The following is a 23,295-nucleotide window of genomic DNA, read 5'->3' as shown; positions in this document are numbered from 1 at the left end:
CACAATGCATCAATTTATCTTGGCAATCCTTGATTACTCTCATTAGTTTTCTTGTAGCTTACAGCATGCAAAACTTACTTTGCATCACACTATGTGTGCAGAAACTACAACTCTTTAATCACTCTGGGTACTAACAAAACAATCCTTTCTGAACAGCATGCCTTTAATTAATTTATCATAAAGAGACAAAAAAAGTGGTTCCCCCTTCTCTTCAGAGGAAGTTTAGGTTGTGGGAATTAACACTGGACTCCTTGGAGTATTTACAGCACAGTACGGTGCTTCCACTACAGAATGGAAAAATAGAAGGGAAAAGAAGACACAAAATCCTAACAAGGTGATTAAGACATTTTTGAAGTTTATGTTTTGTTCTGGATTGTTGAGGGTGTGGAGAGGAGGGTTAATTAAACTGTTAATTCAGCACTTTTTACTCTAACAGCAAACATATGGGCCCAGAAAATCAATTCTAACATATATAAATTAATCATACCAAATTCATCAGTTTTTTGGAGCAGGGGCGATGGATTCTTTGGCACCAAAGTTCAGGTCATCTGGAGCAAGGACCATATAGTTGAATGTTAATCCGTAACATGACTGTTTTTTGCAACAGAGTTTGAATAAATCTGTTACTACAACCCATTAAAAGGATGTCCCAAAACTAAGCAAGCAGAACACTACAATGGAGAGCGTCCTGAAGCTTGGTAGAATGAGGATAATCAATTGGACAATGTAATACCAGGGTACAAAACATATAGGAATGACAGAGTAAGACATGCTGGCGGGAGAGTGGCAATATATGTTAAAAAAAAAAAAAAAAGAGTCAAACAAGGGGAAAATCTTAAAAGAATCAAACTCTACAACGGAATCTCCAGGGATAGAAATTTCATGCTTGCATAATAAGAGGAAAGCACTAGGAATATACTACAGACTATCTGCCCAGGATGGTGACAGTGACTGTGAAATGCTAAGAGAGGTCAGAGAGGATACAAAAATAAAACAATGGAATAATAATGGGTGACTTCAACCTCATATTGACTGGATAAATGTCATCTTATAGCATGATGCAGAGAAAAAAATGTTTAGATACCATAAATAACCGTTTCTTGGAGCAGCTAGTCCTGGATCCCACAAGGAGAGAGGCACTTGATTTAGTTTTAAGTGGAAAACAGGTTCTGGTCCAATAGGTCACTACGGCTGAACTATTCAGTAATAAGACCATCATATAATTAAATTTAGCATCCTTATAAGGGGGAAAATATCAAAACAAAACAAAATAAAAACAAACAACCCCCCCCACTGTTATATTTAACGGTATAAAGGGGAACTACACAAGAATGATGATGCTAGGTAGATGGAAATTAACAAGAGCAGTCACACTGGCCTGGTCTACACTATGTGTTTAAACTGATTTTAGCAGCGTTAAACCGATTTAACGCTGTACTCGTCCACACTACGAGGCCCTTTATATTGATATAAAGGGCTCTTTAAATCGGTTTCTGTACTCCTCCCCGACGAGAGGAATAGCGCTAAAATTGGTATTACTATATCGGATTAGGGTTAGTGTGGCCACAAATAGACGGTATTGGCCTCCAGGCGGTATCCCACAGTGCACTACTGTGACCGCTCTGGACAGCAATCTCAGCTCGGATGCAGTGGCCAGGTAAACAGGAAAAGCCCTGCGAAATTTTGATTTTCATTTCCTGTTTGCCCAGCGTGGAGCTCTGATCAGCACGGGTGGCAATGCAGTCCCAAATCCAAAAAGAGCTCCAGCATGGACCGTACGGGAGATACTGAATCTGATCGCTGTATGGGGAGACAAATCTGTTCTATCAAAGCTCCGTTACAGAAGATGAAATGCCAAAGCGTTTGGAAAAAAAAAATCTACAGGCTACACAGTGCTGCGTGACAAGCGTAACGGGAAGCCAGAGACTCAAATGGACGCTCATGGAGGGAGGGAGGGGGTACCGAGGAGTCCAGCTATCCCACAGTCCCCAGCAGTCTCTGAAAAGTATTTGCATTCTTGGCTGAGCTCCCAATGCCTGTAGGTTCAAACAGTTTGTCCGGCGTGGTTCAGGGAATAGCTCGTCAATTTACTCCCCCCCACGTGAAAGAAAAGGGAAAGAAATCATTTCTTGACTTCTTTCAATGTCACCCTATGTCTACTGAATGCTGCTGGTAGACGCGATGCTGCAGCTGTGAAGAGAAGTATCCGCTCCTCTCCTCTCCCCCCCCCCGGTGGCAGACAGTGCAGTAGGACTGGTAACCGTCCTTCTTATCAACCCGTGAGTGCTCCTGGCTGGCTTCAGGTGAGGCTGGCCGGGGGCGCCTGGGTGAAAATAGGAATGACTCCCGGTCATTCCAAGTAGATGGTACAGAACGACTGGTAACCGTCTTCATCATAGCAACTGGGGGCTGAGCTTCAATCAGCCCCCTCCCTTTCATGTGAAAAGAAAAAATTCTGTACTGCCTGGACTATCATAGCAGTGGGATGCTGGGCTCCTCTCCCCCACACTGCTTAATGTCCTGCCTGGACTATCATAGCACTGGGAGGCTGCCTCCCCCTCATTTTATGACATTAAAAACTCAGTGTTTCTTATTCCTGCATTCTTTATTCATTCATGACACAAATGGAGGGGACACTGCCACGGTAGCCCAGGAAGGTTGGGGGAGGAGGGAAGCAACGGGTGGGGTTGTTGCAGGGGCACCCCCCATGAATGGCATGTAGCTCATCATTTCTGCGGGATCTGACACAGAGCAGCTGTACTCTCTGATACACTGCTTCTCTAGTATATTTGCCCCATATTCTAGGCAGGACTGACTATTTTTAGAAACCATAAAGGAGGGATTGACTCGGGGAGTCATTCCCAGTTTTGTTTTGGGCCCCCAGCTGATCTCAGCCAGGGACACCCATGATAGCAGCAGACAGCACAGAAGGACAGATAACCATCATCTCATTGCCAAATTACACTAGCAGCAGACGGTACAGAACAACTGGTAACCATCTCTGCTATCATGCAAAAGCAAATGAATGCTGCTGTGTAGCACTGGAGTATTGCCTCTGTCTGCGGTATCCAGTACACATACGGTGACTGTAAAAAAAGAAGCTGAATGGGCTCCATGGCTGCCGTGCTATGGCGTCTGCCAGGGCAATCCAGGGAAAAAGGGCGCGAAATGATTGTCTGCTGTTGCTTTCCTGGAGGAAGGAATGACTGACGACATTTACCCAGAACCACCCACGACAATGATTTTTGCCCCATCAGCCACTGGGCTCTCAACCCAGAATTCTAAGGGGCGGGAGAGACTGCGGGAACTATGGGATAGCTATGGAATAGCTACCCACAGTGCAACGCTCCGGAAATCGATGCTAGCCTCGGATCATGGACGCACACCGCCGAATTAATGTGCTTAGTGTGGCCATATGCACTCGACTTTATACAATCTGTTTTATAAAACCGGTTTATGTAAAATCGTAATAATCCCGTAGTGTAGACGTACCCACTGTTAAAATGCCTGCAAGCAGCATGAAGGCTACTTAAAAACACTGTAGCAGAGGCTAAGACTAAATGTATAAAAATAAAAAAAGATAGCAGCATTCTTCTGGTCTTCTTACTATGGGCATGCTAAACAGCAGAGTAATCATAGTATGATAGAATCATTGGATTAGATGGGAACGTAAGGGTCATCCAGTCTAACCCCCTGCCAAAATGCAGGATTTGTTGTGACTAGACCATCCAAGACAGGTTGAAAACCTCCAGTGAGGCAGCTTCCGCAACCTCCCTAGGCAGCCTGTTCCAAAGTCCTACTGTTCTTAAAGTTAGGGATTTTTTTCCTGAACTTCAGTCTAAATCTGGTATGCTGTAGTTTAAACTCACTGCCTCTTGTCCTGCTCTCTATGGCAAGAAAGAACAACCTTTCTCCCTCTTTTTTATGGAAGCCTTTCAAGTATTTGAAGACTGCTATCATGTCCTTCCTCAATCTCCTCTTTTCAAAACTAAACATACCTAGTTCCCAGTGGTGGGTTTAGAGTTAGTAGGGCCCTGTTCTTAGCTTCATTTTTGGGGCTCCTACTTGGGACCCAGCCAAGAAAAAGAACATCCTCTCTTATCTCCCTGTCACCACCGTTTTTCATTCACCCTCCTCCTATAAGTGATAGCAAGTAAATGAAAATAAAGTGAGGTACCTTGATTGTTTTTTGTTGACTAATTTATTTTTCCACTGACCACTTGAAAATTGCTGAGGGTCTTGGTGGACCACTTAATGTTCTTTCCAAATATTGGTTGTACTGTTAGCTAACTACTGTAAAACGCTTTGGATAACAGTGCTTTAAAAAAAAGAATGTAAACGCTGGGGTGCAGGGTCTGGGCTCAGGATTGGGGGTGCAGGGTCTGGGAGGAAGATAGGGTGCAGGAGTGGGCTTGGGGTTGGGGTGCAGGGTCTGGCCAGGAGTTAGGGTGCAGGAGGGAGCTCAGGGCTGAGTCAGGGGGTTGGGGTGTGGAGCGTTTACTTAGGGAAGCTCCCATTTGGTGTGAGGGGTGCAGTTAGGGATGTGGGGGGGTACAGGAGTCAAGAGGGCAAGTAACTGGGTGTGTGTGATGGGGTGCAGGAGTCAGGGCTGAGGGGGTGCTGGAGTCAGAGAGGGCAGAGGTCTGCGGTGTGTGAGGGGAGTGCAGGAGTCCAGGATGGCAGGTGACAGAGTGTGTGAGGGAGATGCAGAAGTCAGGGCAGGGGGCTGGGGCTGTGTGAAGGGGATGCAGCAGTCAGGGAGGGCAGAGGGTTGGGGGTGCGTGGGGGGGTGCAGCAGTCAGAGCTGGGGAACAGGGTTTGGGAGGAAGTTAGGATGCAGGAGGGCGCTCAGAGTTGGGGCAGGAGGTTGGGGTGTGGAGCGTTTACCTGCGGCACTTCCATTTGGTGCGAGGGGTGCAGGTGGGAATGTGGGGTGTGTGTCAGGAGTCAAGGAGGGCAGGGGACTGGGGTGAGTGAAGGGGTGCAGGAGACGGGGCAGGGGGTGTGGGCTCGGGTTGTGGGGGTGCTCCCAGCCCCCTGCCCCATCCTAGCCCTCTGCCCTGAGCAGCTCCCTGCCACACCCCACCCCTGCCCCGATTCCACCTCCTTTCCCAAGGCCCTGCCCCGGCCTCTTCTCTGCCTCCTTCCTCAAGCGCACTGCGGACCCCACGTCTCCCCCTCCTGGAGTGACCTGAGCAGTGGCAAATAGCTGTTTGGCGGCGGCGGAAGTGCTGAGAGGGTGGGAACCCAGTATGCTCATGGGAGGAGGTGGGGAAGGTGGGATCTTGGTAGCTGGTGGGTGCGGAACCTGCAGCAGGAGCCCTAGGAGCCAGCAGGACCAAGCTTCTGCCCCCACAGCTGCCCGTCCCTGGGGCACCCTGTCATTGGGGGGCCCTGTGCCAGGGCACCCTGTGTTTTACTGTAAATCTGCCTCTGCCAGTTCCTTCAACCTTTGCTCATGTGGCTTGCATTCCATCTCTTTGATCATCTATGTCACTCACCTCTGGATCCTTCCCAGTTTCTCTACATCGGTGACCAAAACTGGACACAGTACTCCAGCTGAGGCCTAACCAACACTGAGTAGAGCAGTACTGTCACCTCCCATGACTTGCATGCTATGCCTCTGTTAATGCAACCCCTAAAATTGCAATTGCAACAGCATAACGGAGGCTTCAGAGGCAAAAAGGCATTCTTGAAAATATGGAAGTCAAATCCTATTGAGGAAAAATATGAAGCAGCATGAACTCTGGCAAGTAAAATGTAAAAATATAATATGGCAGGCCAACAAACAATTTGAGACGCAACTTGCTAAAGATGCAAAAACTATCAGTAAACGTTTTTGTAAAGTACATTTGGAGCAGGAAGCCTGCCAAACAGGCAGTGGGTCCACTAGATAACAAAGGTGTTAAAAGAGCATTCAAGGAAGACATGGCCATTGCAGAGAAGCTAGATGAATTCTTTGCATAATATTCACTGCAGAGAATGTGAGGGAGATTCCTGCATCACAAGTATTCATTTTGGGCAATAAATCTGAAGTACTGTCTTAAACTGATGTGTCAATAGAAGAGGTTTTAGAACAAATTGATAACAACTGTAATAAGTCACCAGGATTCGATGGTATTCATCCAAGAGTTCAAAATGAACTCAAATATGACATTTCAGAACAACTAACCATAGTACAAAACCTATAACTAACATCAACCTCTGAACGAGATGACTGGAAGACAGCTAACGTAACACTGATTTTTAAAAAGGACTCCAGAAGAGATCCTGAGCCTAATTTCATTACAAAGCAAATTGTTAAAAACTACAGAAAAGAACAGAATTATCAGACACATACATAAATACAATTTTTTGAGGAAGAGTCAACATGGCTTTTGTAAAAGGAAGTCATGCCTCATTGATCTATTAGAATTCTCTGAGAGTGTCCAAAAGCATGTTGCTAAGGGTGATCCAGTCGATAAAGTATACTTGGATTTTCAGAAAGCCTTTGACAAGGTACATCTCCAAAGGCCCTTAAGGAAACTAAGTAGCCATGGGATAAGAGGGAAGATCCTCTCATGAAGTTGAAAGACAGAAAAAGTGTAGGAATAAATGTCAGTTTTCACAATGGAGAAAAGCAAACAGTGGGGTCCCCCAAAGATCTGTGCTGTTCAACATATTCGTTACTGAGCTGGAAAAATTTGCAGATGAGGAGTTACAGAGACATCTTACAGAACTGGGTGACTAGACAACAAGATGGCAAATGAAATTCAGCACTGGTAAATGTAAAGTAATGCACACTGGAAAAAATAATCCCAATTATACATATACAATGTTAGGTCCTAAATTAGTTATTAAAACCCAAGAAAGAGAACTTTGAGTCACCATGGATAGTCCTCTGAAAACTTATGCTTAACAATGATCAAATAGGCTAAAAGTATGTTAGGAACGATTAGGAAAGGGATAGAAAAGAAGACAGAAAATATCATAATGCCATTATTTAAAACCATGGTGCACCCACACCCTGAGTAATGTGTTTAGTTCTGGTTGCCCCATCTCAAAAAAAGACATAATGGAACTGGAAGCAGTTCAGAGAAGCTAATCAATGGCTTTCATACTAAGAGAGATTAAAAATATTAGGATTGCTCAGATCAGTAAAGAGACGATGCAAGAGGATATGATAGAGGTGTGTAAAATCATGAATGGCATAGAAAAAGTGAATAGTGAAATCTTACCCTTTCACAGAATACAAAACCCAGGGGTCACCAGGATAAATTAATAGGCAGCAAGTTAAAAACAAACAAGAAGTACTTTTTCACACAACACACAACTAACTTGTGAAACTCCTTGCCAGGGGATGTTGTGAAGGCCAAAAAGTACAACCAGGTTCCAAAAAGAACCAGATAAGTTCATGGAGAATAGAACCATCAATGGCCGTCAGCCAAGAGGGTCAGAGAGACAATTCCATGCTCAGATTGACTTTAAACCTCTTACTAGAAGCTGGGAGTAGAAGACAGGGATGGGATCATTCCATATTTTCCCTCTTCTGTACAATCCCCCATACACTTTGGTACTGGCCACTGGCGGGGACAGGATACTGGACAAGATGGACCATGGTCTGACCCAGTATGATAGCTCTTATGTTCTTATATTCATTTTAAAATATTGTTAAATATTATGTTACAGGCCAAGCTTAAATGTACAACAGTAAGGACATTGTAAGTGAAGGCTATGATATCACTTTCCTGCCAGCCTGGGCATTTTGAGGACTGCCACTTGAGTACTATCCTTTAAAAACAATGATCATGGCTTCCTATTAATTATAATAAAAATACATTAATATATGTTAGTGACCATAAAGTCCAAATGAGCACTGCACTAATTGTAGTCACTCCAGTTAATTGCAGGACGCTTCTACTGCAGTTATTACTGAAGCTTCAATTGCTGGTTAAACATAAGATGAAACTAATGAGCAGGCAGCAAAAGTACTCTGCAAATCCACATAAAGTGAAGCAGAAGAGACCAGGAGTCACAGCTGAGGTTATGCACTTAGGGTGAAATTCACCCTGATGCAGAAGGCCAGCACACCGGTCTATGCACCACTTAAGTTCTCCAAACAGGCCCTTGGTGGGACTTAAGTGATGCACAGGCCTTGCACTGGTCTCCCTGCACAGGGTTAACTCTCACCCTTGGTTCTGAGGGCCAATACTGAGTCCTGTGGAAAGCCTCAGTAAGCTGTTTTTACAGAGGACAGTTCTCTGCAGAAGATCCTTGATGAGAAGGGAGCCCCAAAATCTCCGCTGCACAATGACACACAGAGAGTGCTGCTGGGCAACACCGCTTCACAGCCCACATTCTACGGCTCCTCGTGTGGTGGAGCTATCAGGATCAGATATAAGTACGGTTCCCTGGCATGCGGTACAGAAACCAAGCATACACCCAATTCAGTTCTGCTGGAAAACAGAGTATGCATGTTTCAGGTACAGAAACAAAGCTGATCCCTTTTGAACCTTCTGCAATGTGTTTTGAGGAAGAATTACCTGAGTAAATTGCCAGTAAAGCTTCATCCTCTTGGCTTTGGCATAATTGCATTCAATGAGTCTGGGCCTGCTGTTCACATCCACCAGGCATCTGTTGTCATCATCATCAATAGTGGGACTCAGAACACCCACATGGATCTGCTGATTACTTGTATAATAAACATTCTGCAAGAGAAAGCACAAAACAAGACTCATGGCCTGAAGATGGAGGAGCTATTTCTGTCAAAGCTAACAGCAGCAAGAGTTAATACACTGACGAGAAATGAACGATCATCTTGTCCCCTGTTGGCTTGTAAATCATTTTATATGTAGGAAGTAGCGTAATATATATATAAAGGTAGTTTTAAACTATCTATAATTGCCAGGTACCTGGTGAATAGGGGGTGATGTGAATATTACAAAGCATTTACTGATGACATTTTTCTCTGGCCATGCAGATTTGGGCTCAGAAACAGCAAGCTGCTATAAGTGGTAAATTTTCCAGCAGGAAATGGGGTCAGTTTGGGAACGGCCATCATTTTTTATTAGAATAAATAATCTGAGGATAAAGCAAGATGCAGATTTGGGAGGCAAGGGAGGGAGGAGAGGAATAATACCACTGAGTGCAGAGGGATCTGGATCTTTTATGTGACGTAAGACAGTAAATACAAAAAGAAGCTTAGTGCAGATAAATGAAATTAGTACATTTGGGGAAGCTCCCCAAAATGCAATGTACACGTTCAATGGATATCACTTAACTCATTCAGCAGCCTGTGAAAGACTGAGTTATGGAAATTTCAGGACACTTGGACTCACTTTACTGAATATATGTATATATATAGAGAGACAGGGCTGAATCCTTTGCTCTGGATTCACAGCAGAGCATTGATCTCACAGACCCTAATGACTTTTCTGCTGTCCAAACAGTCAAGAGAATGTTTATTATCTAGCCTATTCATTTTGCCCACTGAAAATGAGAGTGGTGTGTTTGTTTTGTTTGTTTCCCCAGAGGAAGGAGGGGAAAGTGAAAAATGGATGGCAGGGGTTCTATGGTGTTCCCTCGCAAAGGTATAACATTATATTAAATGTTAGCAAGGTGAAATAAATCCACAATTTGGGATTGTTCTGTGAAAGCCCCAATGAAGAATTAATTTTAAGGAGACTGGACCTTTCCCCTTGACAGCATTATGGAAAAGGATAAAATTGCTCTTATCTTTGACTCCATTAATTCTTTACCACCCCTTATACAGTGGGGAAAGTGTTAAAACTGAGAAGTAAAAGGGCAAAAGTTGATAGGGAGAGGCTCTCCGAGTAGCCCTTTGTTGTCTTACTGTTGTTAATTAACAAAGCTAAATCCTGGAAAAGTGGGGAGCTGGACTTTATGTACTGTGTGGTTTGAAAACGTGTCTGTTCCCAGGGCTTGATGGTACTATATCCTGATATCTATTTATTATTAATGTTATATATAACACTGAGAGCTTGTTTTGTATGTACAGTGTGTACTGCGTTGTAAAAATCAAATAAAATATTAATTACAAAAAGAACAGAGTACAAATTAAACAGAACAGCCACGAACCATACAGACCTGGGAATGGATTTGGGGGCCTATTGTAGAAAATTCTTTAAATATATTATACCAGTGTATAAAAGGCAGGCAGGATATTGGGATGAATCAACACAGGGATAAAATACAAACCTTGCTTCTTGTTTGTATGCAAGGCATACTGCTTGCCCTCACCTAGCATTCCTGGGTCAGATCCTCAGTTGATGCAAATCAGCATAGTTCCATCGAAGTCAATGAAGTTATGTTGATTTACACCAATGATCTGGCCCTCTGTTTAGTTCTGGTTCCTTTTTTTCCATATCAAGGATACTAGAGAGAAACCTTAGTTGGCTGAACCAAGGTGATTCCAGGTGTTAAGAATCTTTGCTACCGAGAAAGATTGAAAAGGTCAGTTTTATTTTCACAGGAGAAGAGAAGAGTGAAATGATTTAGCAGATTAATTCAAATTTCTGAACAGGGTGACTGAAACTGAATGACAAACTATAAATACTGCTGAAGGGTTCACAAAAAGAGACAGATCCATAAATTAGGAAATTAAGATTGGGCAAAGTGAAGATTGATATGATTAAAACTGATGCATTAGAAGAGCAATAAACATGAGCTTCCCAGACAGACCAGTGCGGCAAATACTGTAGATGAGTTTAACAAGTAGCCAGACACTTTTATGGAGAGGATTGAAGGATTAATTGATAAAGCAGGGAGCCGGGATTGAGGTAATCTTTAAAAAGGATTGTTAGGCCATATAGCCTTTTATGGTTCAGCATTTCTTTATGGCCCTAATGCCTAGTATCCAAACTCGTTACAGGCGGAAGGGGAAGAAAGTGCTAGTCGTCTTTTGTGATTGCTACTGATAGGAAGCTATTTGTTAATATCATTATTCAGTATGTTGTCACCAATGTTAACAAGACAAAAGAGAAAAATATGGATAAGTAATTTTTTAAAAAAGCTACAATAAGTCACTTAAACACATAGGCTTAGATCCTTGACTACAGCTGAGGGCTGCACTGCACAGCTAAAGTGATGTGTGCACATAAAGGGGACTTTAAACTATTGTGTGTGCACTGTCGTTTCAATGCCCTCTTTATCGGTTAGGTCTCCCAAGCATTACTTAGAACAGCTTGAGGGATCACACCAATCACCCCTTCTCACTACTTGAAGAGGGACAAATTCACAGTGTAACTGCAAAGACCATTTGGGAATTATACCAGTAATAAATTAGGCCTCGTAGATAGCAGTAGAATGATCCCCCTGGTTGTGGAGTACTCAGTAACTGAACCTGGAACTGGCTGTTGACAAAGCTCTACAGATACAGATTCCAAGGCCAGAATGGACCACTGTGATCATCTAATCTGATCTCCTGTATAAAACAGGACATAGAACATCCTCAAAATAATTCTTCTTGAACTACAGCATATCTTTAAAAAAAAATCTAATCTTGATTTTAAAATTGTCAACGAGGAAGACTCTACCATAACACTTGGTAAGTTGATCCAATGTTAATTAACTTCACTGTTGAAAATTTACACATTATTTCCATTCAATCTTGTTAAACCTTTCTCTGCTAGATCAAAGAGCCTGTTATCAAATATCTGTTCCCTGTGTAGGTATTTATAGACTGTGATCAAGTTACTCCTTAAACTTCTCTTGGTTAAGCTAAATAGATAGAGCTCTTTTGAGTCTATCACTATAAGGCATGTTTTCTAGTCTTTTAATTATTTTCATAGCTCTTTGTTGAACCTTCTCCAGTTTATCAGCATCCTTCTTGAATTGTGGACACCAGGACTGGACACCGTACTCCAGCAGTGGTTGCACCAGTACCAAATACAGAGATAAAAATAATCTCTCAACTCCAATTCGATATCATTAGCCCTTTTGGCCTCACAGCATCAAATAGAGAGCTCCTTGATCAGGTGATTATCCGCTGTAACCCCCAAATCTTTTTCAGAGTTACTGCTTCCCAGAAGGAAGTCCCCCACCTTGTATGTATGCCCTACAGTCTTTGTTCCTAGATGTACGAACAAGAAGTATATGTATCAAGTATCAGAGGGGTAGCCATGTTAGTCTGGATCTGTAAAAGCAGCAAAGAATCCTGTGGCACCTTATAGACTAACAGACGTTTTGGAGCATGAGCTTTCGTGGGTGAATACCCACTTCTTCAGATGCATGTGGTGGAAATTTCCAGGGGCAGGTATATATATGCTAGCAAGCAAGCTAGAGATAACAAGGTCAGTTCAATCAGGGAGGAGGAGGCCCTGTTCTAGCAGTTGAGGTGTGAAAACCAAGAGAGGAGAAACTGGTTCTGTAGTTGGCAAGCCATTCACGGTCTTTGTTCAATCCTGAGCTGATGGTGTCAAATTTTCAGATGAACTGAAGCTCAGCAGTTTCTCTTTGAAGTCTGGTCCTGAAGTTTTTTTGCTGCAGGATGGCCACCTTAAGGTCTGCAATAGTGTGGCCAAGGAGGTTGAAGTGCTCTCCTACAGGTTTTTGTATATTGCCATTCCTAATGTCTGATTTGTGTCCATTACACTAAGAAACTACAGCATCTACTCAGGACATTCCCTACACTAACACCAGAAGAAATCAACATACCCCTAGAGCCCCAACCAGGGTTATTCTATCTACTACCCAAGATCCACAAACCCGGAAATCCTGGACGCCCCATCATCTCGGGCATTGGCACTCTCACTGAAGGACTATCTAGATATATGGACTCTCTACTCAGACCCTATGCCACCAGCACTCCCAGCTATCTCCGTGACACCACTGATTTCCTGAGGAAACTACAATGCATTGGTCACCTCCCAGAAAACACCATCCTAGCCACCATGGATGTAGAGGCTCTCTACACAAACATCCCACACACAGATGGAATACAAGCTGTCAGGAACACTATCCCTGACGATGCCACAGCACAACTGGCTGCTGAGCTCTGTGCCTTTATACTTACACACAACTATTTCAAATTTGATGACAATATATATCTCCAGATCAGTGGCACTGCTATGGGCACCCGCATGGCCCCACAATATGCCAATATCTTTATGGCCGACCTGGAACAATGCTTCCTCAGCTCTCGTCCACTCACGCCCCTTCTCTACCTACGCTACATTGATGACATCTTCATCATCTGGACCCATGGGAAGGAGATTCTGAAAAAATTCCACCACGATTTCAACAGCTTCCACCCCACCATCAACCTCAGCCTGGACCAATCTACATGGGAGGTCCACTTTCTTGACACCACGGTGCAAATAAGTGATGGTCACATTAACACCACCCTATATCGAAAACCTACCAACCACTATGCCTACCTTCATGCCTCCAGCTTCCATCCCGGACACATCACACGATCCATTGTCTACAGCCAAGCACTGAGGTACAACCGCATCTGCTCTAACCCCTCAGACAGAGACCAACACCTACAAAATCTCCACCAAGCATTCTCAAAACTACAATACCCGCACGAAGAAATAAGGAAACAGATCAACAGAGCCAGACGTGTACCCAGAAGCCTCCTACTGCAAGACAAACCCAAGAAAGAAACCAACAGGACTCCACTGGCCATCACATACAGCCCCCAGCTAAAACCCCTCCAACACATCATCAAGTATCTACAACCCATCCTGGACAATGATCCCACACTTTCACAGGCCTTGGGTGGCAGGCCAGTCCTTGCTCACAGACAACCTGCCAACCTGAAACATATTCTCACCAGTAACTGCACACAGCACCATAATAACTCTAGCTCAGGAACCAATCCATGCAACAAACCTCGATGCCAACTCTGCCCACATATCTACACCAGCGACACCATCACAGGACCTAACCAGATCAGCCACACCATCACTGGTTCATTCAGCTGCACATCCACCAATGTAACATACGCCATCATATGCCAGCAATGCCCCTCTGCTATGTACATCGGCCAAACTGGACAATCTCTACGGAAAAGGATAAATGGACACAAATCAGACATTAGGAATGGCAATATACAAAAACCTGTAGGAGAGCACTTCAACCTCCTTGGCCACACTATTGCAGACCTTAAGGTGGCCATCCTGCAGCAAAAAAACTTCAGGACCAGACTTCAAAGAGAAACTGCTGAGCTTCAGTTCATCTGAAAATTTGACACCATCAGCTCAGGATTGAACAAAGACCGTGAATGGCTTGCCAACTACAGAGCCAGTTTCTCCTCTCTTGGTTTTCACACCTCAACTGCTAGAACAGGGCCTCCTACTCCCTGATTGAACTGACCTCGTTATCTCTAGCTTGCTTGCTAGCATATATATACCTGCCCCTGGAAATTTCCACCACATGCATCTGAAGAAGTGGGTATTCACCCACGAAAGCTCATGCTCCAAAACGTCTGTTAGTCTATAAGGTGCCACAGGATTCTTTGCTGCTTTTAAGTATATGTATGTATCTTTAATAAAGGTGAGCTAACAGGGTGTTGACACAGCCTCAGGGAGCACCCCCCATATGCTAATATCATTCCACTTTTCAACCCGGTGTAAACCAGTTTAACAAAGGGGCAAAAAAGAGTTGTTAAATTTTATGATCAGAGCTATAGTGGAACTTGTAGAGACTTGGGTTGGACAAAAAACAAGAATTTCATTTTACCAAAAAATTTGAGGTTTCAAGAAAGAAAGACCACCACAGAATAACCATTAGGCGAGTAGTTCGTGTACTTACCTGGGATGTGGGAGACTGAGGCCTGGTCTACACTACGCATTTAAATAGAATTTAGCAGCGTTAAACCGATTTAACCCTGCACCCATCCACACGAGGCCATTAATATCGATATAAAGGGCTCTTTAAACCGGTTTCTGTACTCCTCCTCGACGAGAGGAGTAGCACTGAAATCGGTATTGCCATGTCAGATTAGGGTTAGTGTGGCTGCAAATCGATGGTATTGGCCTCTGGGCGGTATCCCACAGTGCACCATTGTGACCACTCTGGAAAGCAATCTGAACTTGGATGCACTGGCCAGGTAGACAGGAAAAGCCCCGCAAACTTTTGAATTTCAATTCCTGTTTGGCCAGCGTGGAAAGCTCACCAGCACAGGTGGCCACGCAGAGCTCATCAGCACAGGTAACAATGCAGTCTCCTGAGAATCGAAAAAGAGCTGCAGCATGGACCGCACAGGAGGTACTGGATCTGATCGCTATATGGGGAGAGGATTCTGTGCTAACAGAACTCCGTTCCAAAAGACGAATTGAAAAAAATTTGAAAAAATTTCCAAGGCCATGATGCAGAGAGGCCACACCAGGGACTCAGTACAGTGCCATGTGAAAGTTAAGGAGCTCAGACAAGCCTACCAGAAAACCAAAGAAGCAAATGGAAGGTCTGAGTCAGGGCTGAAAACATGCCGCTTCTACGCTGAGCTGCATGCAATTCTAGGGGGGGTCTGCCAAAACTACCCCCCCCCGGTCCGTGGATTCCGAGGTGGGGTTGGTAATCTCAGCCATGCCTGAGGATTCTGCGGACAGGGAAGATGAGGAGGAGGAAGAGGAGAACGAGCTTGCAGACAGCACACAGCACTCTATTCTCCCCAACAGCTAGGAGCTTTTTCTCACCCAGATGGAATAACTCTCCCAAGCCACTAGCCCAGACAATGAAGCCATGGAAGCGACCTCTGGTGAGTGTACCTCTGTAAATATAAAACATGGTTTAAAAGCAAGTGTTTTAATGATTAATTTGCCCTGAGGACTAGGGATGCATTCGCGGCCAGTACAGTTATTGGAAAAGTTTGTTAACATGTCTGGGGATGGAGCGGAAATCCTCCAGGGACATCTCCATGAAGCTCTCCTGGAGGTACTCCAAAAGCCTTTGCAGAAGGTTTCTGGGGAAGGCAGCCTTATTCTGTCCTCCATGGTAGGACACTTGACCACGCTATGCATGTAGCAAGTAATCGGGTATCACTGCATGACAAAGCCTAGCTGCGTATGGTCCCAGTGATTGCTGGCATTCAAGCAACATCTGTTCTTTATCTCGCTGTGTTATCCTCAGGAGAGTGATATCATTCATGGTAACCTAGTTGCAATTCAGGAATTTAATTAAGGGGACAGAGATGGCTATTCCAACTGGGCTGTTTGCCTGTTGCTTAAAAGAAATCCTTCCTTGCAGGTAGCCAAGCGGGGGGAGGAGGGGATTGGCACTGAGCTTTTTCACGCTTGGCTAGCAGTGATCTTCCATGATACCAGCCACGCGGGTGGGGGGAGTGGTAAAGCGATCATCCCACAGAATTGGATGGGGGAGGGGTGGATTCTGCTGTTGCATGTTAACAGGAAAGAAGCAGCACTGAACGGGATTTGCTTGGTATTTGGGGAAGGCAGGCACTGTGTATATGAAGGCTGCAGAAGTCGAAAGACAATGGCTTACAATGGACACATGCAAGCTGAATTCGGCTGCCCAGACCTGCGTCTGTGAGATCTCTAACACCAGAGCTGCAGGCACTCAATATTAAGATGCAAAATGTGACCTTGTAGTGAAATCACATGTGCTATGTAAGGTGAATAGTGTTGTTCACCGTGAAAGAGTATAACCATTGTTCTGTAAAATGTATTTTTTAAAATACTTCTCTCTCTTTTTTCCCTCCCTCCTGCAGCTGCAAATTTTTCAAGCCTCCGTACTCCATCCCGAAGGCTCTCTCAGATAAGGTGGCAGAAAAAAAAGAAGCGAGACAAAATGTTCTCAGAAATTATGGAAGTGACCCGCAATGAAAGAGCTCATCTGAACGAGTGGAAGGACGTGGTATCAAATTACAGGAAAGATGCCAGTGAACATGAGGACAGGAGGGACCAATGTGAGGACAGGAGGGACGCTCGAGATGAGAGGTGGCGGCAGGAAGATCAGCAGTGGCAGCAGGAAGATCAGCGGTGGCGGGATGCAACGCTGGGGCTGCTGCGTGATCAAAGTGACATCCTCCGACGTCTGGTGGAGCTTCAGGAACAGCAGCAGGATCACAGAGTGCTGCTGCAGCCCCTGTGTAACCACCCTCACCCCTCACCATGTTCCATATCCTTCTCACCCAGACGCGTAAGAATGCGTGAGGGAAGGCTTCATGCACCCACCCACTCCACCCCCATGAACAGCCCAACCAAAAGGCTGTCATTACTTTGAAATTTTTTTAGTGGCCTTTTCTTTCCCTCCTATCCTCCTCCCAAACCACACCCAGGCTACCTTTCAGTTCTCTCCCTCTTTTTATAATGAATTAATAAAGAATACATGATTTTTAAATGATAGTGACTTTATTTCCTGATGTAAGCAGTGTCAGGATAAGCTCTGCACTGACATCTGGTGGAAAGAATTTCAGAGAGTATATTTGCATAGGCACGCCTACCCTATCCCAGACTGCTGAGCGGTGGGACTGCTTGGTGACAAATGACTCACCCTCAGTTTGGTGGTACTTGCTAGACAAGGGACATGGGTTCCAAAACCCAGAGAATTGAGAGAGGCTGGGGACAGGTATCTGTGCCTGGTGGTGCAGTCTCCTTGTGGAGCCAGCAGCACCAGTTGCACCCCCTCCTCTCTCCACTGTGGAATATCAGAGTTAATTTTTTTTATTCCCTCAAGAATCTAGATACAGGTTACTGAGCTGAAATCACTTTGGCTAATGGTGCACTAGCACTGGGGCTCCCCTACTATGAGCTGGAATCACTAAAGAGCTGAAAATCACTAAAGAGCTGAAATTATTGAGCTGAGAGCACTGAGTACTGTGCTAACTAGTGGGAAGCCCAAAGCTATACTGTGGAACAGAGCTGCTGGTGGAGTGGAGCAGTTTGTGTGGACGGCTTGAGTGGATCACGGGACAGCTGGTGGAGCAGAGCGGCTGGCAGAGCGGAGTAGCTGTGAGACGGGTGGAGCGGCCCACAGAGCGCACTGAGCCGAGCAGTTTGCAGGGACGACTGGAGCAGCCCACAGTAGAGCTGGTGGAGCAGAGCAGCTGGTGGAGCGGAGCAGTTTGTAAGGACGGCTGGAGGAGCAGAGTGGAGCGGCCGGTAAAGCGGAGCAGTTCGTGGAGAAGGTGGGAGCAGAACACACGGAGAGGCAGGGCAGTTGGCCCCGGACCACGTAAGGTGCCCCTTTCTACCCAGGCTGGGGGGAGGGACCTCTGCAGATAAACTCTCAAACTTTGGGGGCTGCACTGACCCAGGACAGAGACTTTTGGGATTGTGGGACTTTTGGGACTGTGGGTGATTTGGGGGGTTGCTGGACTCAAGAGCCCAGGAAAGAGGACACACCCAATTTCCTGGGTTGGGTCTTTGCTCACGGTTGGGTCTATGAACTCTAGTTGAGGTGTTTTTCCCAATTTAGTGTTTGTTGTTTATCTCATGTATTAAACCTTTTCTGCTACACCGAGACTCTGTGCTTGCGAGAGGGGAAGCATTGCCTCTTTGAGGCGCCTAGGGGTGTGTACAAGATTTTCCCAGGTCACTGGGTGGGGGCTCGAGCTGGTTTGGCATTGGGTTATTGAAACAGAACCCCTGGATACTGAACCCGGCCCTTGTTGCTGCCAACTCAGGGGGCAGAAGGGTTACACTTAGAAAGCAAGCTGTAATCGAAGCAGGAAGGTGGATTGCTTACAGGGAATGAGTCAATCAAGGGGGGGTTCATCAAGGGGAAACAAACACAGCAGTCAGACCGTACCCTGGCCCGTGATGAAACTCGTTTTCAAAGCTTTTCTGATGCGCACCGCTTCCCGGTGTGCTCTTCTAATCGCCCTTGTGTCTGGCTGCGCATAATCAGCGGCCAGGTGATTTGCCTCAGCCTCCCACCCCGCCATAAAGGTCTCCCCCTTACTCTCACAGAGATTGTGGAGCACACAGCAAGCAGCAATAACAATGGGGACATTGATTTGGCTGAGGTCAGAGCAAGTTAGTAATGTGCGCCAGCGCACCTTTAAACGGCCAAATGCACATTCTACCACCATTCTGCACTTGCTCAGCCTGTAGTTGAACAACTCCTGACTACTGTCCAGGCTGCCTGTGTATGGCTTCATGAGCCATGGCATCAAGGGGTAGGTTGGATCCCCCAGGATAACTACAGGCATTTCAACATCCCCAACTGTTATTTTCTGGTCTGGGAAGTAATTCCCTTGCTGCAGCCATTTAAACAGAGTAGTGTTCCTGAAGACGCGAGCATCATGAACCCTTCCTGGCCATCCCACGTGGATGTTGGTGAAACGTCCCTTGTGATCCGCCAGTGCTTACAGCACCATTGAAAAGTACCCCTTGCGGTTTATGTACTGGGTGCCCTGGTGCTCTGGTGCCAAGATAGGGATATGGGTTCCATCTATCACCCCCCCACAGTTAGGGAATCCCATTGCAGCAAACCCATCCACTATTATCTGCACATTTCCCAGAGTCACTACCTTTTGTAGCAGCAGCTTAATGATTGCTTTGGCTACTTGCATCACAGCAGCCCTCACAGTAGATTTTCCCACTCCAAATTGATTCCCGACTGACTGGTAGCTGTCTGGTGTTGCAAGCTTCCAGAGGGCTATTGCCATGTGCTTCTCAACTGTGAGGGCTGCTCTCACTTTGGTATTCTGGCGTTTCTGGGCAGGGGAAAGCAAGTCACAAAGTTCCATTAAAGTGCCCTTACTCATGCGAAAGTTTTGCAGCCACTGGGAATCGTCCCAAACCAGCAAAACTATGCGGTCCCACCAGTCTGTGCTTGTTTCCCGGACCCAAAATCGGCGTTCAATGGCTAGAACTTGCCCCATTACCAGCAGGATCTCCAAAGAGCAGAGGCCCGTGGTTTGAGAGAATTCTGTGTCCATGTCCTCATCACCGTCCTGCCGTAGCCGCCTCCTCCTCGCCTGGCTTTGCAGGTCCTGCTTCGGCATAGACTGCACGAGAATGCGCGAGGTGTTTACAATGTCCACGATTGCGGTCTTGAGCTGAGCAGGGTCCATGCTTGCTATGCTACGGCGTTTGCACTGTTTACCCAAGACAAAGGGCGCGAAATGGTGGGATAGCTACCCACAGTGCAACGCTCCGGAAATCCACACTAGTGTCGGTACATGGATGCACACTGCCGAATTAATGTGCTTAGTGTGGCCGCGTGCACTCGACTTTATACAATCTGTTTTAAAAAAACGGTTTCTGTAAAATCGAAATAATCCCGTAGTGTAGACGTACCCTAAGATTCAGGTCCAAAATTAGGCAGAGAAGGAACCTGAGCCTGGATCTCCCACATCCCAGGTGAATACCCTAATCACTGAACTATTCCTTCCTGGACCTGAGAAACATTCTTGATGAAATTTTAATTGAAACCAATTCATTTCCACAAAAAGTTACTGTTTCCACAGCTTAGCATTTTACACACACACACACACACACACACACACACACACACACACACACACACACACACACACACACACACACTTACTTGTCAAAAAGTTCCAGACCAGCTCTACCAGATGCAGCTTTCAGCTTCTGAATATCACTTGAGGTAAGACCCAAGATATGCAAACTGAGATGCAGCAGAGATTCCAGTCATATTTGAACTTTTCTGATGCTGATCTGCTAGTTGCCTAGATGCCAGTTTCTTTTTGTTTGAGTATTGAACATATCAAGTACCATCTAGCCATCTGACTCCAGTGTAACTTCTCCAGTGGAAAACCAACAACTGCTCACAGCCTGTACAGCATTTTTTGTTAATGGAAAGATAAAGAAACTATGGGTTTGTGTTGCCCTTGGGCAAAATGTTTTTCTTAATACCTCTGTATGAAAAAAATACTTGCACCTATATACCACAGTGATGGGTACCCCTGAAAGAAGAAACACACAGCTGGCTAGATGAAATAGATAGATAAGGTAAATACTGGCACTGCTGACAAATTCCTTCCACTTATCTAACATTCTGGGATTTAAAATTGCTAATAGCTAAATCCTGGTTACCCTTCCATAAACATTCTCAGATAGGAAGAAGATAATGTTTAATTGCTATTATTACTCATTTTAAAAGGGCAATAAACATAAAAGCCATTCATTTAAGTCTGTTTCCCTGATTTTTTTCTTCTTCAGAAATATTGGTTATGAGAACTCTTTAAAAGAGATGGGGAACAAAACATGATAATTTTGGATTAGGCTTTAGGAGAGGACTGAACTGAATTACAACAACTGTCTCAACTAATTTATAGTTTGCTTTTTTGCTTGTTAGATTTTTATTTTGTTATTGTTTTACTGCTTGTTTGAAATTAAATTGCAGACAAAATGAAATCTTACAGGTTAAAACCGTGCTCCTATTTTCTCACAAAATAGAATATAAAAAAAGAATGTTCATAGCAACACTTATTATACTGGATCGCTTCTCTTCTTCAAGTGGATGCTTTTCACAAGCATCAATAAGCACGACAGCTACAATGAATTCCACTTCAGCACAAGACAGACTACTGAGTCTCTTTTGTTTAAAGCACTGCAGATCATTCTGGAGAAATACCATTTACTGGCACATATGTTTCTATTATATTACCACACTATGTTTTCAGCTTGCAACCTAAAGGCAGACTGTAGAATTTTCAAAAAGTATCTAAGTGATTTAGGAACGTAAGTCTCATTGCCAAAAGTGACATATGCAGTTAACAGAATAACTGCCCATTGAAAGTAGGACTTAGGCACTTTTAAAAATTTGACCCATAGTTAGGAAATGCCAGTGAGACAGATTGGATCACAGAAATCCCCCTGGAAACTGCCACCTGATGTGCTGAGATTACCTCTGAGTCTGTTTTCCCTGGCAGCTTGGGACTTCAGAACCCTGCTTGGTTTGAGCCAGACACGCTAGCCTGCTACAAACACAGACCCAGGTCTGAACCACGTCACCCAAAAGCTGCAGGCTTAACTGAAAACAGCTTAAGAAGTGTTCCTGTCTCCAGCACTCAGGTACCCAACTCCCAATAGGGTCCAAACCCCCAATAAATCCATTTTACCCTGTATAAAGCTTATACAGGATAAACTCATAGATTGTTCGCCCTCTATAACACTGATAGATATGCACAGCTGTTTGCCCACCCCACCCCTAGGTATTTATACATACTCTGGATTAATAAGTAAAAAGTGATTTTACTAACTAAAAAAAAGTAAGATTTGAGTGGTTCCAAGTAATAACAGACAGAACAAAGTGAATTACCAAGCAAAATAAAATAAAATAAAATAAAATAAAATAAAATAAAATAAAATAAAAGGCATAAGTCTAAGCCTAATACAGTAAGAAAACTGAATACAGATCAAATCTCACTCTCCAAGATGTTTCAATAAGCTTCTATCACAGACTGGGTGCTTTCCTAGTCTGGGCACAAACCTTTCCCCGATACAATCCCTGTTCCAGCTCAGGTGGTAGCTAGGTGATTTCTCATGATTTCAGCCCCCTTTGTTCTGTTCCACAACCCTTATATCTCTTTTGCACAAGGCGGGAATCCTTTGTCCCTCTCTGGGTTCCCACCCCTCCTTCTAAATGGAAAAGCACCAGGTTAAAGATGGATTTCAGTTCAGGTGACATGATCACATGTCACTGTAAGATTACATTACCCAGTTGCCAGCACATGGGTATACAGGAAGACTTACAAGTAAACAAAACCATCTACAGTCAATTGTTCTGGTTAATGGGAGCCATCAAAATTCCAAACCACCATTAATAGCCCACAATTTGCATAACGACAACAGGCCCTCAGAGATATCATATTTCTAGTTTCAGATACAAGAATAATACACCCATACAAATAGGATGACCACACTCAGTAGATAAGAAGATTTGTAATGATACCTTACAAGAGACCTTTTGCATGAAGCATATTCCGGTTATATTATATTCACTCTCATTAGCATATTTTCATAAAATTATATAGAGTGCAACGTCACAGTCAGGACATTTCGTTTCCTAAGATTCCTATGTCACGGCAAATGTCGCAGTAGGCAATGTTGTATAAGCACAATAAAGATAAGGAGCCAGATTCTCAGCAGGTATAAATTGGGATAGTGCCACCAAACTCACTGAAGTTACTGTACTCTGAATTACACCAACTGAGGATCTAGCACAGAATGTCTTTACTAAAGCATTCATGAAAAGCAATAACAGAATTCTCACATCACCACCACACCAAAGTGCCACTGAATTTCTAAGGGCACGTGTCTTGGTCTGATGTTGGGACACAAGCAGATGACAAAAAACAACTCCATATTCCATAGCATTATAACTGAATATGCTTAAGAGATTTTCATTACT

The 23,295-nt window shown here is 44.5% G+C and overlaps 1 protein-coding gene across 1 annotated transcript in view; it reads right to left on the bottom strand.

Moving 5' to 3' along the window:
* The window catches only part of GALNT18 (polypeptide N-acetylgalactosaminyltransferase 18), a 442,549-nt gene that overhangs the window by 34,423 nt on the left and 384,831 nt on the right, over positions 1-23,295 (bottom strand). The window contains exon 11 of the mRNA XM_030560359.1: positions 8,523-8,687. Within this exon, the coding sequence (XP_030416219.1) occupies positions 8,523-8,687 (165 nt within the window). The remainder of the gene's footprint in view (positions 1-8,522; positions 8,688-23,295) is intronic.

The sequence above is a fragment of the Gopherus evgoodei genome, chromosome 4, assembly GCF_007399415.2.
Source record: "Gopherus evgoodei ecotype Sinaloan lineage chromosome 4, rGopEvg1_v1.p, whole genome shotgun sequence".
Classification (NCBI taxonomy): Eukaryota; Metazoa; Chordata; order Testudines; family Testudinidae; genus Gopherus; species Gopherus evgoodei.
Note: the sequence above shows the minus strand (reverse complement) of the source record. Positions and strands in the feature narration are given on the sequence as shown.